General features: G+C 47.5%; 1 protein-coding gene across 1 annotated transcript; it reads right to left on the bottom strand.

Moving 5' to 3' along the window:
• Positions 1-266: 266 nt before the first annotated feature.
• Positions 267-7,819, bottom strand: Lypd8 (LY6/PLAUR domain containing 8). The gene is made up of 5 exons (XM_051167276.1): positions 7,765-7,819; positions 7,329-7,446; positions 5,513-5,667; positions 3,131-3,265; positions 267-499 (listed from the first exon to the last, which is right to left on the bottom strand). Exons 1-5 carry the CDS (start codon positions 7,817-7,819, stop codon positions 267-269), a joined length of 696 nt encoding a protein of 231 aa, XP_051023233.1.
• Between the last annotated feature and the right edge of the window lie 8,626 nt (positions 7,820-16,445).

The raw sequence follows: 16,445 nt of genomic DNA, 5'->3' as shown, positions 1-16,445 counted from the left end.
GAAGCACCAATCTCCAAAGCAAAGACCCCCACCTCCACCCAGAGATGAGAAAGGCTGGGCAGTGACTTGGACCACACCCAGCCCCAAACATGTTCAGGACAGATTGTCTAGACATCAAGCAACACTTTAATAAAGGAGCTAATGTGACTGCTAGCCTTGCCTGGAGTGCTGTGACTTCTAACCCACTGAACAATTACACTGAAAGGTATGGGAACAGAAAGGTGTTGACATGCATGGGACACTGGGTCGGGCAGAGCCCAAGGACCTCAGAACAACAGCTTCAGAAGCAGGAGGCTGCCGAAGACGGAGAAGGTGAAGGAAGCTTTGGTGCCCATGCTGGTTGTTGGGGTGCTCGTGCTGGCTGGTAGGGTGCTGAGGATAATGGCGGGCGAGCATACAACCTTCCTGAAAATGAATTCTCCAACTGTTGTGTTCTCAGTGGACAGGAACTGACAAGTAGAGCTGCTGATGTCGGAACAACCCTTCAGCTCCAAAGTGCCTGAAGATGCAAATGAGAGGTCAGAACTCTGCACAGCCCATCTGCCCAAGCCCGTGCACGATTGTTGATCTACGAGAGGCTGAGCAATGTGCAACAGCCCCTCTACTCCCGAAAGCCAGCTTTAAGGAAGAAGCCCAGACAGTTGCAGTACAAGAACTATGGAGGTCAGAGGCCAGGCCCCTCTTCACCCAACCGCAAAAGCAACTGAGGCTGAGCAAGGTGGCTTGCAAAACCAGACTTAAAAGAGAGAAGGGAGCTGGAGCTTGCATGCCCCATCTCTTTTGTTCCTGTGGAGCTGTCAGATGAAAAAGCCAAAAACAAACTGGACGGGTGGTGCACACCTGCAAGTCCAGTACTTGGGAGAGTGTAACAGGAAGGTCACAAGTTCAAGGCCAGCCTCAGCTACATGGCAAGACCCTGTCAAGAAAAATACAAAGGGAAGGGGAGGGAAAAAGAAGGAACGAGGAGAGAAGGAAGGAGGAATCGATAGAAACAGCATGGGTGACAGGCTCAGGGCAGTTCTTTCTCTCAAATTTCCATTCAGAAAGGAATGAATTAGTGGGCACCCTGGGCTCCACCTGCCTTCCAGCATCTTCTTTCAGATCTCCCTCTGGATCTGACTTCTTCCTGCCTGAGTTTTTCCTTGGGGAAAAAAAAAAAAGAAAAGCCAACAGAAAGTGTGCAGGAAACTCTCAGTATCTCTAGCTTAACTCAAAGCTTTGTTCATTTGAACATAGTTTCAGATCAAGTTGTAGAAGATCCGTGTCACTTTCAAAGGTGTGGTTATAACAGTGGCTACTTTTGAGCACTTGTGCCCCTAGGCGTTTGTCAGCTGCAACTCAAACATCTCTGGGAAACGGGGAGCTCCCAGGGGACAGAAGGGACTCGAGGGTATGAAGGGACTTGGTGCTGTCAGAGTGTATTGTGTGAAAGAAACCACCAAACCCCAGGAGGAAAGCAGTTTGCTCTTCTTTCTGTCCTGAGAGTCAGGAAGCACAGTGTTTGGCATATCTTGGTAGGATTTTTTTTAAAGTGACGTTGGACAAAAACAACCAAGAAAAGGTCGATTTGTGGTCTACCTGGGGTTCAGTGTTATCGAGACTACATCACCAGAAGAGGCAGGCTTGAGACGGGCAGAGAAAGGGTTGGCTGTTGTTGCTGCGTTTGGGCACAAGTTTAGAATTAAGAACTAGGGCAGTGTGGGCATCTGGAGCATTTCCAAAGGAAAGTGGCCTTTTGCTGTGGTATATAGCTTGGTGGCAGAATGCATGGTTTACATGGGTGAGGCCCAGGGGAATAGAGAAGAAAGAGAGACAGAGAAACACAGAGACACTGAAAAAGAGAGAAGGAAAGAAAGTGGACAGGAAAAGGTATAGAGGCAGTAAAAAAAAAAAAAAAGACCAGAGGTTGGCAGAGCCTTGAGGGGTACAAAAAAAACAAAAAAACATGAGCAGGTGGTTCACAGAAGCTTTCAGGGCAGACGTGACACCGCCTATGTGACACCACCATGCTGGAATGGACTATATCAGGAGTGAACCTTGAGGAAAACTGGGGACTCGGGTGACAACTCGGGTGACAGTCAATGGCTGTAGGCTCACCACTGTGGTGTGCCCTTTGACAATGAGGGCAATTACACATGAGCCAGGCAGCAAAGGTACATGGGGAGCGGGGGGGGTGTCTATGCCTTTAACTCAGTTTTAAAATATCTCTAAAATAACTCTTTAAAACAATTTTTAAAGGCTTTAAAACATAGGATTCTTGGATTCATGGGAAAATCCATGATTATATTTAAGCTTTGAAGTTGACATTAAGCGAAAGTTGTATTTGGGTGCAGGTTTAACCCCTTATTTGCCTGAGCTGTGTTTAAGCTGAGACTGACTGGTTACCCATTTTTGCTTTGCACCTCTTTGTTTCCTTCTTGGAAGTCACTACATTCCATCAGCCAGGATGGACACATTGGTTCCGCCCAATGTAGTGTGTAGGAGGACACAGCACATTCACTTCCAGACCTGACTCCTGAGATGGCCCCGGCCTTGCCCCACTGCACTCCTCCCCACCCACAACCCCATCTTCCTACCCTGACCACAAAGGACCAGCAGAGATCTACTCTGTCCTGGGAAAATAAAGGCAAGAGCTACAGGACGGCCGTGACCCCAAGGCGGATCCATCAGCAAGAACCAAATGTACACCTGCTTCCTGTTATCCGGTTGCTCCGGGGACTCAGGGAAAATGATGCTCACTGTCAGGTTACCTTTGCAGGAGTAAAAAGAAATAACCAGACGGCCCTAGCTGCCCCAAGCCAACACCTCTCAAGATGGAAAAGAAAAGTACATATAGATATAAAAACAAATAAAAGCCCATGCCTGTCCACACCTGCTGAGCAATGGCAGCCTAGTAAAGAAGCAAGCGCCAGGAGGGCAAGTGAGCCTGGAGTGTGACTACAGGAGGGCAGGAGAAAGGCAGCCGGAAGTAGCCCCGGATGAAGGCAGAAGTAGCATCCAGCCGAAGGCTTCGCGCGGCAGTCTCTGGCCTCTGCTTCTGCCATCCCCGGTTCTTCTGCCCTAGCTCAGCTCTTGAGGCCTGCTGGGTTTCAGCTTGAGCCCTGTTAAGGAGTTGACGCTCCAAACTTACCATTTGCATTCTCAGCAGTGACATGGACACACTGTTCTCCTTGGTAACACTGCTGGCTTCTCTCCACGCAAGCAGTGCTGTTGTAGCTGTAGCAAGAAGCGCACAGGGTATTGGTAGGCGTCTGTGTCCCAGAGGCTGGGAGAGGAAAGCAGTTACTTAGAACCACGTTATCACAACTGGGACGTTATCACGGCTGGGAGGCAGGAACAGACAGACAGAGAAACTGCTGTAGAACTTCCATGCCGTGGGCCTCAGATCCAGTCCTAAAGACAGCATGCTTTGCCCAAAGGTGTTCTATGCACAACCCCTGAGACCTTATGGGGCAGCTAATCTGCGAGAATTGTGGTCCATGGTGCTCTGGGGCAGACATGAGCGAGAAAAGAAAGAATCCAAGCTGTAGCCAATGTCAACACTAGCCAGCTGTTTGAGCATTAGCCAACAGGCGTGTCTGATTGGCATTAAGACTTGTCCTGAGCAGGTGGAAATGGTCCATTTTCACATCTTGGTGGAGAAAAAAAAAATTTTTTTTTTAAATCACTCTGAGAATCTGTTTTACTCCTACTGGTCTGTGCCTATGACGATGGACCTCAATGTCTCTGCCCAGGTTTTTTTCTTCTTCGAATTCTGTGGTTCTCAAGCTATGGGTTGTAACCATCAGAATACATGTATTTCCAATAGTCCAAGGAATTGAAACACTGCAAAATTACAGTTATGAAATAGCAACAAAATTAAATTTATGGTTGGGGGTTCTGAAGATCATCAGAAATACCTGTTTTCCACTTTGATTTAGATGGCCATTTCTCACGCTGTGGTCTAGGAACTCCTGGGTTCCTGAGACCCTGCAGGGATTCCAAAAGATTAAAATCATTCATTCTTTCTTTGTTCTTTTTTTTTTTTTTTTTTTTTTTTTTCTTTCTTTTTCTTTTTTTTTTTTTTTTTTTTTTTTTTTTTTTTTTTTTTTTTTTGGTTTTTTGAGACAGAGTTTCTCTGTGTAGCCTTGGCCATCCTGGACTCACTCTGTAGACCAGGCTGGCCTCGAACTCATAGCGATCCACTTGCCTCTGCCTCCCGAGTGCTGGGATTAAAGGCGTGCGCCACCACGCCCGGCTTAAAACCATTCTTATACAACATTGAGGTGTTATCCACTTCTTTTACTACTCCTGTTGCCTTGTGCGAATGCAGCAGGATTTCCCAAAAGCCCCACCTAACGAGTGAGACTGAAACAGACTAAATACACAAGCAAATATATAATCCCAGCCTCTTTCTAAGTGAGGAGTTAAGCATTCTATCAAAATATATGTTGGGGGGCAGCTAGAGAGACGGCTTAGTGATTAAGAGCACAAGCTGCTCTTTCAGAGGACCCAGGTTCAGTTCCCAGACACCATGTATCAAACTACAATCCTCTGTAACTCCAGCTCCAGAGGATCTGATGCCCACTTCTATCCTCCATGGGTGTTGCATATGCATGGAGCATATACATGCACACACACACACACACACACACACACACACACACACACACAACATTCTAATATACTATAGATATTAGTATATGTATATACATTAGTATATATTGCATATAACACATTTTAATATATCATATATACTACTCATTAAGTGGTTTTTGGAAGTTATTTCTCTGTAAAGCTCTTATTAATATGTGTGTGTGTGTGTGTGTGTGTGTGTGTGTGTGTATCTTTTTGTTTGTTTTTGTTTTTTGATACAGAGTCTCACCAAATAGCCCAGGCTGGCCTTGAAGTAATAGAAATCCACTTGCTTCTTTCACCTACCAAGTTCTGGGATCAAAGGCATGTGCAACCACACCTGGCTAACTATTTTTGCTTTTGAGTAGATGAAGTAAGATTTGTGCATTTTCTTAGTCTTAATTTCTAACCTAGTTTTAAAAAACAAAAACAAAAGATGTAAGGAGTTTTCAGTTTTTACTGAGAAATAGAATGTTGCCAGGCATAGTGGTGGACACCTATAATCCCAACACTGAGGAGACAGAGGCAGGGGGACTGGGTGAGGCTCATCCTTGGCTCCATAGCAAGGCTGAGGTGAGTCTAGACTGCAGGAGACGTTGCCTTAGTAGAGGCCCTGGCATCACAAAGTGACTAATGAACGTTTCTTTCGCTTGCCACACAAATGAACTGTGAGAGCCCTGTCTTCACTGAAGAAGGGGATAGCATGACATTTGAGCTGGGTTAGCATCTCCCATGATTCTTGTGTGAGTGTGCTCTAAGCCAGATGTAAACATCACCCAGCTGTGTGCTGAAGTGCCTGGTCTTGAGACATCCACTCCCAGCCAAGCAAAGCAGGCAGAAAACCAAGGGTGGGGCTGGAAGGTGTGGCACAGGACAGGCTGCTGGGCCCAGTACAAACCGTGGCTGGTGTTGTTACATTCCTTTCCTTGGCAGCACTGACTTGCAAAATGGAATCTTTGGTCATCAAACATATGCACATTGAAGGCCACTTCAGTGTTGCTCTCGCTGCAATTATCGGCCGAGCAGAACTTGTTCTGGTACAAATTGAAGATGCTTCCTACACCAAAGCAAACACAGACTGTTAGTGCCTGGAAAGACTTCAGGGAGAGCAGCATCCCGAAGAGACAATGCTTCAGACAGGGCAGATGACTCAAACTTTTGCTCAGCACAGCTTGGGAGGCAGAGGCAAGCAGATCTCTGTAAGTTCAAGATCAGCCTGGTCTACATAGTGAGTTCCAGGCCAGCCAGGGCTATATGGTAAGACCTCGTCTTGGGGGAGAAAACAACAACAAAGGGAAAACCATTCCCCATCAGAGAACTTCCTTTCATCAGATTAACAGAGAGATGGGTTAAACACCGCCATTAGCTAAGCTGCACCTTGCGAGCCTCGGGTGGTCACACACAGCCCAGGAGAGATGTACATGAGGCCCAACACAAAGCTGTAAACTGACATAACATATTACTAAAAGTTTTCACACTTTTGTGGTTGCTGTTGTTAACCATATCTCTTGTTCTTGAACATGAACTTTGTGGAGGACAATACTGTGCCGTGATGTCAAAAGGTCGGGGACAAATGCTTAGGCAGGAGGGACACCAGAAAACAGTGGTCGAGTCTAACACATATACAGCCCTCTCCGGGCCACTAATTTGTCTTAACATCTGGAAAAATAATAAAGCAGACACAGTGGGACTGGGTATTCAACAAAATGTCACAGTGCCAGCTATGGTTCCTTCCTAGAAACTGCATGAGAATCCAGCCAGAGCTACCCGATCTGGGACATCAGCTCTAGGTGGCTGTTATGTTAAATGTGGGTTAGTTGAAGTAAACTAAGGGACTGAGAGTGTGGCTCTGTGGTAGAGCACTTGTACCTGGCATATCCAGAACCATGTAGCTAATGCCCAGCACACACACACACATACACGCACACGTGTGCGCATACACACACACACACACACACATACACACACACACACACACACACACACAGTTAACTGGCCACGTTGGCATGTAATCATAACCCCAGCATTCAAGAGGCTGAGACCGACATCAGCTTCAGCCTTGTCTCTCTGATTTATTTTTTGGTGAAGGGTCTCGAAGTGGTCTGGACCTCACCAGTATTAGGCTGGCTGGCCAGCAAGCTCCAGGAATCCTCTGGGCTTAGCTGCCTCAGTGCTGGGATTACAGGCATGCACTACCGGGCCGGGCCTTTTTACATAGATGCTGAGGGATAAGCTTGGGTCCTCACACCTGTGCAGCAAGCACTTTGTTGATTGACCCATCTCCTGAGCCCCCTTGTTGACAAAGGCCACGGTTTAGATGTCAGTTTGCTGTTCCTCCCGCTTTAAGTGCTCTGAGAGGTGCCCATTAATCAGAACACCTTGTTAGGAACGCCATTGATAAATACAAATGTCTCAGGCAAAACACCTGCCTCTTATTAAGCTCCACGTTGCTCTTGCAACTTGTTCACACCTACAAGTTATCTACAGTGAGGTTTCACTCCGTGGCGGTGATTCCCAAGACACCGCAGGGCTTGTTTGAGTCTGTGCCTGTTTTCCCATCCAACTCCTGACCACCTCAGCCACTGGAAGTCATCTGCATAACCCAATAGTCCCTCTACAGTGTAGAGCCCAGCCCTGACTCAGGAATCCTTCTTCTGTGCCCGCCCTCTGTAGCTCCTACCTCCCACAAGTCCCATCAATGGCGGCAGCTCTACCCACCTAGAGTGGTGTTGATGGAGGACACGACACAGCTTAAGGAGCCTGCTGGGCACTCAGTGACATTGGCAACACAGGTGCTATTGGTTTTGTGACACTGCTCACACCTCAGGGAGTCTGCGAGAACAAAGTATTCACAGAATGTAGTCAACAAGCAGCAGACATTCATAGAGCACCACAGGGGAAAAAAAGATCCAGATGGGATGCCCAACTATCCTCTGGGGAGCCCCAAAACTGATGCTGTGAGATGAAGCCACACCCACTAGTTTCTCCTTGTTATTCGTCATTCCCCAATAGGAAGATCCAACCTTGACCAGCAAGAGTGGACACATGAGTCTCACACAACACAACAGGCCAGGGAGTAGGTACCAGGATGCCAAGAGCAAGAGTGTTTGGAAGGGGTGGAACAGAAGGGGACCACGTGGACTCTCTCACCTACAGCCGTGGTGGCAAATGCCACCAGAACAGCAGCAATGAGGATGCCTTTCATCATGCCGGGGCTGGCTTCTCCCGAGGATGGGCCCACGGAGCCTCAAACCTGGAGAGACACAAAGAGGGCAGCCCATGATCTTGGAGGAATGCCTACCATCAAAAAGAGGTTTAAAGACACTGAAACAACATTAGCCCTGGGTCTGTCCTTGTGTCTGGGGAAAATACAAATCAGTGTCCTGCGTGGACGCACAAAGCTGTGACCTGTGTCCATCCTGTCCTGGCGCAAGGGTAAGTTTAGGCTGCAAATGGACAGACAGACCAATCTCCAGTCTGCTGGGCCAATGTATGTGTCTATAAGATTTCTGTCGCTATGACAAAATACCTGAGCTAATCAATTTATATGGAAGATTCATGGTGCCTCCTGGCTTCAAAGGTGTCAGTCATTTTGACCCATCACAAGAGCCTTTGTGAAAGCTCATGAGGAGGGAGGTCTGCTCACCTAACAGCAGCTTGGGAATGACAAGGAAAGAGGAGGGTACCCCAGTGTCCCACTCAATGAGTTAACTTCCTTCTCCCAGGCCTCCCTCCTAAAGGTCCCAGTGCCTCACTATAGAGCCATAGTGATGACCAGGCCATGGGCTTTTGAGGGATACTTGATGTTCAAATCCTAACAGGGATAAAAAAAATAAAATAAAAAAGACCTGCCCTGGCTTCTGTGTCTTCCCCACCTCCCCCCAACACAGGATCTGTGTCCCTCTCACCCCACCAGAGTGCAGAAGTACAGTGTGCGTTCTTCCTGCACTCGCTCTGATGCTCAGGGGCTTGTCTGCCAGCACCTATGCAGCCGCCTGGGAGCACTCGCTGTGCTCCAAGCCCTTCTTCACCCGCACTAATGTGAGGAGTTTGTCCACCTTGGCAACCAGGTACTGTTCTTAGAGCTTGGGCAAAACTGAGAAGAGGGAAATGACGCGCTCAAAATGAAGGCCTTCCTCCTGAGACGTGTCAGAGCTGGGATATGATGTGAGCTTTACGCCCGCTCCTCTCCCCCCTCCAACGCATGTGACACATGTCTCAAAACCCAGGACCTGGACACATGCAAGCTCCTGAGTCAGATTAAAGTGTCACCAGCTTCTCAGTACCTAGAATTCTTTGCCTGCGACTCATCTGAGTTAGACCTATGGAGCTTGCTAGGGTTTTCACCGCTACGTTTGTTAGGCTCCTAAGTCACAGCTCCAGGAATTTCGTTTTGCCTGAGTAGCAGAGCAGCGCTGAAAGCAAACGTTTGCATAATTTTATTTACCCTATAAATGGCAACCACAGCCAAATGTGGCTCCTCAGGTTAGTCCACTCAAGGTAGACAACGACACACTGTCTCTCAGTGCAGGAACTGAGCAGCTGCCACTAGCCAGAGCAGGCAGAACACTTGCATCCTGAGGAGCCCCGGGTGAAAAGTGCTGCCACAAGCCAGACCAGTGTCTGCACTCCATGGACATGCAACTCCTGGGAATAGCAAAAGCAGCCCAGACTCAAAGCAGGACACACTCCAGGTTCCCCCTGCTCTGGAGCTTGGCTGCACTGTGACAGCTGCCACAGACTGGGGAAGAGCTGATCTTTTTTTCCCCAGCTGTCTTCCTGCTCCATCCCTTACCACAGCTCAGACACACATCCCACCACACAGCACCACAGCACTCTGGCCTTCTGGTTGACTTGTTAGGGAATAATAATAATGATAATAATAATAATAATAATAATAATAATAATAATAATAATAATAATAATAATAATAAACACTAGCCCAGTGACGGGACAGGGCACCAAGACACCTCTACAGGCCTGGAACCACAACTGCTGGGAAAACCTTCTAGGGCCTTATTACTGTGAAGAAGAAGAAGAGGAGAGAAAAGTGGGTGTCCAGGGCAGGGGGCGGAGGGCAATCGCAGAAGGATGTTCACTGCATAGATCACCTTAGCTCTACCACCAGCCTGCTGGTGAGTCTTATTTCCAGACCCAGAGAAGTCAGGACCTGGCTAGCAGAGAGGCAGACTCTGGTTCGAATCCTGTTGTGGGGCATGAGGCCTGTCAATCACTTCGATTAGCCACAGCGGTCTTGTGTAGCCCAGGCTAGCCTCAAACTGACTGCATAGTCAAGGATGACCTTTAACGTCTAATCCTCCTGCCTCTGCCTCCTGAGTGCTGGGATGACAGACATGCACCACCCTACCAAGCGGAACCCAGCACTTCCAGCATCTTAGGCAAGCACTCCACTGCCTGACCTCCATCTCAGCCTCCCCTCCCTAACCGGCAACAGTCGGCAATCTGGCAACATGCTGCCACAATTGCTGGCATCCACCAGGGAAACCAGAGCTCAGAGAAGCAGTGCTAAGTGGACAATAGAATGCCATGCAAACACCCGCTCAACCCCACTCCCAGCCTCAACCTCTACTCCAGCCTGCCCATCCTGAGATCGGGGCAGCAGTGGGCAGCGCAGGCAGAAAATAGCATCAAGAACACCCTATGAGCCAGAGCAGGCCTGAATTCCCTGGGTGCTACCCCCACCCCCAACCTCTACCCCCTGGATTGAGGTTCTCCCAGGATCGGGCTCCAACCTCAGAGTCCCCTCACCTTCTGGGTCCAGCCAGGGACACTATCCCGAGGAAGAGGAAACCTGGTGATATGTGTTAGAGCAGGTGCGGGGAGAGGCCTTATATAGCAGGTGGCTCTGCGATCCAAAAGCCCAGTTGCCTTCTGGGGAGGGGCCTTTTGTTAGCCAGGCCCCAGCTTAGGGCTGTCAGATGGTGCCCTGCCCAACCATAGTGATCAGGCTACTTAACCCTTGGCCCCTGTGTAGGTGGTGTTCTCTCTGAGACCTGCAGGAATTGGAAGTACCTGCCTTTCCCACAGTGTATGAGGAGATACAGTGTGTTCCTGGCATCTTCCAGTGTCGGCCATAGCCCACTGACTCACTTCCATAGCCTGGGAAGCGCATTACTGAATATCAGCTTGGTAAAACAGTCCACTCCCAGTTCTGGCAAAAATCTCCATTTATAGATGAGGAACCTCTTCAGCTATGGAAGAAAAATAAAATGCAACAGGCTTGCCCAGGTCACTGCACAGAGTCAGATGGATCACAGGAGGGTCATGCCACACAGAAAAGAGGCTCAAGTCTCTGGAAAATGATTCAACCTGGCTAAGTGTTGGGGTTTTCCAGCCTTGATAAAGTTAAGCCCACTGTATAGCTGCATGGGATGCTGGGGGTAGGGCGGGGCTATGAAGGAAAACCTGCCCACAGCAGGCTCTGCACAGAGGCTCAGGGATCACTGCCTCCTCTGACAGCCATGGCTGCCTCCTGTACTGGATCTGGGTAGCCAGTATAAAATAGAGCCCAGGTCAGGTACACTGAGACAGCCTCCCAGCCCCTCATTTGATGCTATGGCTCTCTTCATCTCTTCATCTTTCTGTTGGCCTACCAAGACACACACACACACACACACACATACACGTGAGAGAGTGCCTCTGCCAAGAATGAAATCCAAGAGTGAACTCACACCAACACCCACGGCCTGAATCCAAACTTTGAAGTTCTTTGCTCTTAAAAATAAATACTTCTTACCTGGCCATGGTGGTACCCACCCTTAGCCCCAGAACCTCAGAGACTAAGGCAAGCTTGAACTCTTTGAGTTCAAGGCCAGCCTGATCTACATAGCAAGCCCTGGGCCAGCCAAGGCTATATAGTGAGACTTTGTCTCAAAAATAATAAAAATGCATAAATACCTCTATTAGCTATCCTAGAGAGCTCTCTCTCTCTCTCCCCTCCTTTTTCTCTCTTTCCCTTTCTCTCTCTCTCTCTCTTTCTCTCTCTCTCTCTCTCTCTCTCTCTCTCCCTCCTTTTTCTCTCTTTCCCTTTCTCTCTCTCTCTCTCTCTCTCTCTCTCTCTCTCTCTCTCTCTCTCTCTCTCTCTAACACACACACACACACACACACACACACACACACAGACACACACACACACTTCCCTAGATAGTCCTGGAGTAGCCTCCAAATGTCAAGCTGGCTCTAGGCATTTGGTAGGGCCTGTGACCTTTACTCTCCTGAAGTGTTCTCTGAGGAGGAAGACAACAGAAATAAATATGGTAAACAAGCAAAACACACGAAAAGATCATGGTCAGTGCATAAACCAAATGGGGTCTCAGGACTGAGTTTTAAATCGAAACATCACAACCAGAGTCAGGTTTCTAAGTAGAGACTCCGGCCAGTTCTTACTCTCTCTGCCCCCATCCTCCCTTTGGCTGCTGGATGAGGGAAAGTTCCCTGAGCAAGAGCAATTCCCTGCCTCACAGGGAACTACTGTTTCCAGCCACACACCCACTTTTGAATCAAAATCAACTAGCAGGGTAATGGTCACAGGAGAATGAGCAGGGACCAGGGCAGATGAGGAGTCCCAGCCATACATGGCAGACTTGCTATGCTCACGAATTTGACAGTCCTGGGAAGGCCCATGAAGTGTTAGACTCAGCTTGAGACTAATAAATGCTAAGTCTCCTCAAGAGGCATCAGCTGCCCAAGCTAGAGAGACAAAAGCAACCAAGAAGATTTAGTCTGAACCCAGACTTTGCACCTCATGTCACATAAGTTACTTATTAACCCTGTTCACTGGCCGAGCTGCTTGTGTGAAATCCCAACAACAGCCCTAATAAAAGACCTGCTGGTTATTTGTTCCCAAATCCCTCATGTTACTTAACCAAGTGTCTTCCAAGGTCACCTATGAGGAATGCTGGACGGGTGCTGAACCTGTGGAGTCACTCACACAGATGACCACAATCCTGCTCCCCCATTGGCATCAACACAAAGCATCAGCAACCGCTGGACTAGGCTGAGTGGCTCAACCCATCATGGCCCCGTATTCAGTGCCCTCATCGTCCTGAGTAGTACACAGATGGGGATCACATTTCCTATGACAGATGAGGAAACTGAGGCCCAAAGGTGTCTTTCCTCTAGACCATCCGTCCTTAGCCAGGTTTCCCTTCATCCCAACATAGCACAGGGCACTGAGGCCTGGAAACAATGACTCCACTACTAAGACTCCAGAAGTAACATCTTGGCTGGGTGTGGTGGTGCACACCTTTAATCCCAGCACTCGGGAAGCGGAGGCAAGATGATCTTTGTGAGTTCGAGGCCAGCCTAGTCTACAAAGGGAGTCCAGGATAGCCAAGGCTACACAAAAACAAAAACAAAAACAAACAGAAATAACATCTCGGTAACATCATCAGGCACTGGACAACACGAGAAAGCACTTCAGTCTAACTGGCTGAGAAGCTCAGGGCCCAGAAGAAGCCAGTCTCAGTGATCAGTCCAACTTTTATTGGAGCTGAGAATCCAATGAGAGTGTCTTAGACACGCTGGTCTGGGGAACAGAAGGAGCCCCTCCCTTCTTACACCATGTCCCTCTAAGGCAAGCCTAGTTGGACCCTAGAAACCCATACCACTATGTAAACCTGGGACAACTGTGGAAAGTGGTTTCCTCCCAGGTTTTCTCTCAGCCTCCAGCCAAGCTTGGATGTGGGTTCCTCCTACCCCTCACCACACCCCCAACCCCCCACCCCCATGCAAAGAGTCCCATTGTAGTAAAATGTGCAGAGAAATCAGGGGAGAGAGACCAGAGCAGGACAAGAGTTCAGAGAAGGTGGCCATCAAGAACGAGCACCCTTGCCCTGCCTGTTTGCTTCTAGGAGGTTTCATTGGCTGCCTTAGTCCACTAGCTGTAGTGTTAGAACAGGCTAACAAAGTAATCGGATCACTGCACTCAGTGTTTCCTCCCCTGGTCACGTCACAGAGGACCATGCACAACTTGAAACATAAGCTTCCCCATGGCCCATGGTCCTCCTCTCCGAGAGGGTGACCCTCAAGTTCTGTGCCTGGTTCCAAATGAGAAAAACAGCATCCCTCACTTCTTAAGTTATTCTAAGAATGAAAGGAGAGGCAGACGCATGGGAAGATGGCTCAGAAGTGAAAAGCGCTGGCTGCTCTTGCAGAGGATCCCAGTTCGATTCCCAGCACCGTCGTGGTGGCTCCCAACCACCTGTAACTCCAGGTTTGGTGGATCTGATGACGTCCTCTGGCCTCCAAGCACATTGCATGTGTGCTGCTCTAACACTTAACCACATTTTTTTAAAAGTAGGCAAATATGTTTTTAAAAGGAAGAAATGATGGAAAACATTTGGCATATATACATACATACATACATACATACATACATACATACATACGTACATACATACATACATATATACATACCTGTCATAAGGTGCCACAGGAGCAATGGCTGGCTCTGTAGCTACGAGCTCACACCTGAGACCGCTCAACCTACAGGGACTCACAAGGCCACACAGGATAGTGATCTGAGTGGAGCCCAACTCAGGCTGCACCCTACTACCTGCTAGCCAAGTGAGCTTAGAAGCTTGCACACTATTTGAATCTCTGTTTCTCCACCTGAGAGAAAAACAGCAGCTCCGAAACCTAATCGGTTGTAAAGATCAAGAGATCTGAAAGTTAATCTTTATCATTTTTATAAACTATACCAAAATGATCGCTTATATTTTGTCATTTGCACCAATCCTTAAAACAAAGTAGTCAAAAATCAAAGCAATAAACATAAGAGATTAAGAGAGAAATATGTGAAGATCTTTGCTTAGTGCACAGAAGACTCTAAGGCTGGCCTGAGGGAATTTTCACAGTGCTGTCAGTGACTCAGGCAAAGCCACCAACAGGGCCCTCTCTGATGTGCATGTGTCTAGGTGCAAATCCGCTATCACAGGAAACTCTCAGCATAGTCATTTCTACAAAACTTGTGAGCAAGACTGTACTGATGGCTCAGTTGTGATGAGCATGCACTCTTCTTGCAGATAACCCAGATCCCAATACCCAAGTCAGGCTGGCTCACAGCCACCTCCTACCCCAAGGGAATCTGACAGCCACTCTGGCCTCTTAGGGAAACATACATGTGTCAGACACCCACACAGACACACATGTATGCAAAAATAAAAGCTCACATTTAAAAGGTAGCCACCTGCTTCCTCCTTGTCCTTTCTCTAACCATTGGCCTTTCTTTTTTTTTTCCCCTCCCACATATCCTCACCACCGAGCTTTAAATTTATTCATTTATTCAACAAGGCACTAAAGCTGGAGAAGACGACAAATCAATTCCCTGTCCTCTTTAGGTTTTTAAAAAATCTAATGAAAACAGTGTTGTGATAGAATGCAAATGGAGCCAAGCACAGGGAATAGCAGGGTTGTCTATGGGCACACAATATGCCAGCAAGGAAGACCCTCCTGAGAACTGAGGAGAAACCATTCAGGGAGTTAGAAAGACAAGATGGCCCAAAAGGTCTTGGTGGCTTTGTGACAGTGTGACCCAAAACCAAATGAAGGGACCAAACGAAGCTTACTAAGGGATAACCAGTTCAGGAAAGAAACCAGTTTATGGAGAATTTACAAGACTGTGCTCACGCACATATTCTATATTTGCTCTCCTCATAAGCAGCTTAGATGATGGGCAAAGTACCTTATCTGCTTGCAACACACTAGAGTAATTTATGAGCTGTGAGTCAATGTTCCTCTCAAGGTTACAATTTCCTTTTCCATAAAATGGTACATTTCAGAATCAGTACCTTTGCATGCCAATAGTGAGCACACACAGAAAAGAATTTTAGAAAGCGATTACATGCATGTGTCCACAAAAAAAAAAAAAAAAAAAAAAAAACCAGTGGCAAGAAGTTTAAGGATAAGGCTTACCAAATAAGTACTTTGTGGTGGGTGATACTGGCTGTCGACTTGGCAGGTTCTACCGTCCCCTAATAGGCAAACCTCTGGGCGTGTCTGTAAGAGAATTTATAGGCTGAGTTCATTAAAGTGGGAAAGTCAACAGTAAATGTTCATGGCACCATTCCATGGGCTGGAGTCTTAATACTACTGAACAAAAGGAGAAAATGAGCTGAACACCAGTTCTCTCTCTCCTCTCTCTCTCTCTCTCTCTCTCTCTCTCTCTCTCTCTCTCTCTCTCTCCCTCCCTCCCTCCCTCCTTCCCTCTCCTCTCTCCTTCCCTCTCCTCTCCCCTCTCTCTTCCCTCTCCCCTCTCCCTCTCTCCTTCTTGACAACCCCTGTTGATGATTTGAAACATTTCCCCTAGATTTTCTCCTAGAAGTTTCATGTCTTACATATAATCTATGATCTCTTTTCTTTTAAGACCTGCCACCATGGTTGTCCCATCATAGTGGACTATGCCCTCGAACAACGAGCCAAAATAAAACCTTCTCTTCTTAACTTGCTTTCATCGGGCATTTTGTCACAGCAGTGAGGAAAGTAACTAACACTTCAATAGAGATGTGAAATTATGATGAAAGAAACTAAATTAAAAAAAAAAAAAAAGACCAAGGAATGGATGATAATGAATTGGTAAAATGCCATTATTTAAAACAACTCTAAATTCAATGCAAAATGCAATCCCCATCAAAATAGCAAAGGGACTTGTTTCTCAGAGCTGGAAAAGATAATACTAATATCCATATAGAGGCATGACACACTTCAAACAGCCAAACCATCATTGAGCAGCAACAAAGTCTAGAACAATCAGAGCACTTGATTTTATAGCATAGAGTAAAGCCGTAAAATCCAGAAAACCAATAGTATGC

This window comes from Acomys russatus, chromosome 25 (genome assembly GCF_903995435.1).
Source record: "Acomys russatus chromosome 25, mAcoRus1.1, whole genome shotgun sequence".
Classification (NCBI taxonomy): Eukaryota; Metazoa; Chordata; class Mammalia; order Rodentia; family Muridae; genus Acomys; species Acomys russatus.
The sequence above is the reverse complement of the archived record's forward strand: the minus strand, read 5'-3'. Positions and strand labels throughout refer to the sequence as shown.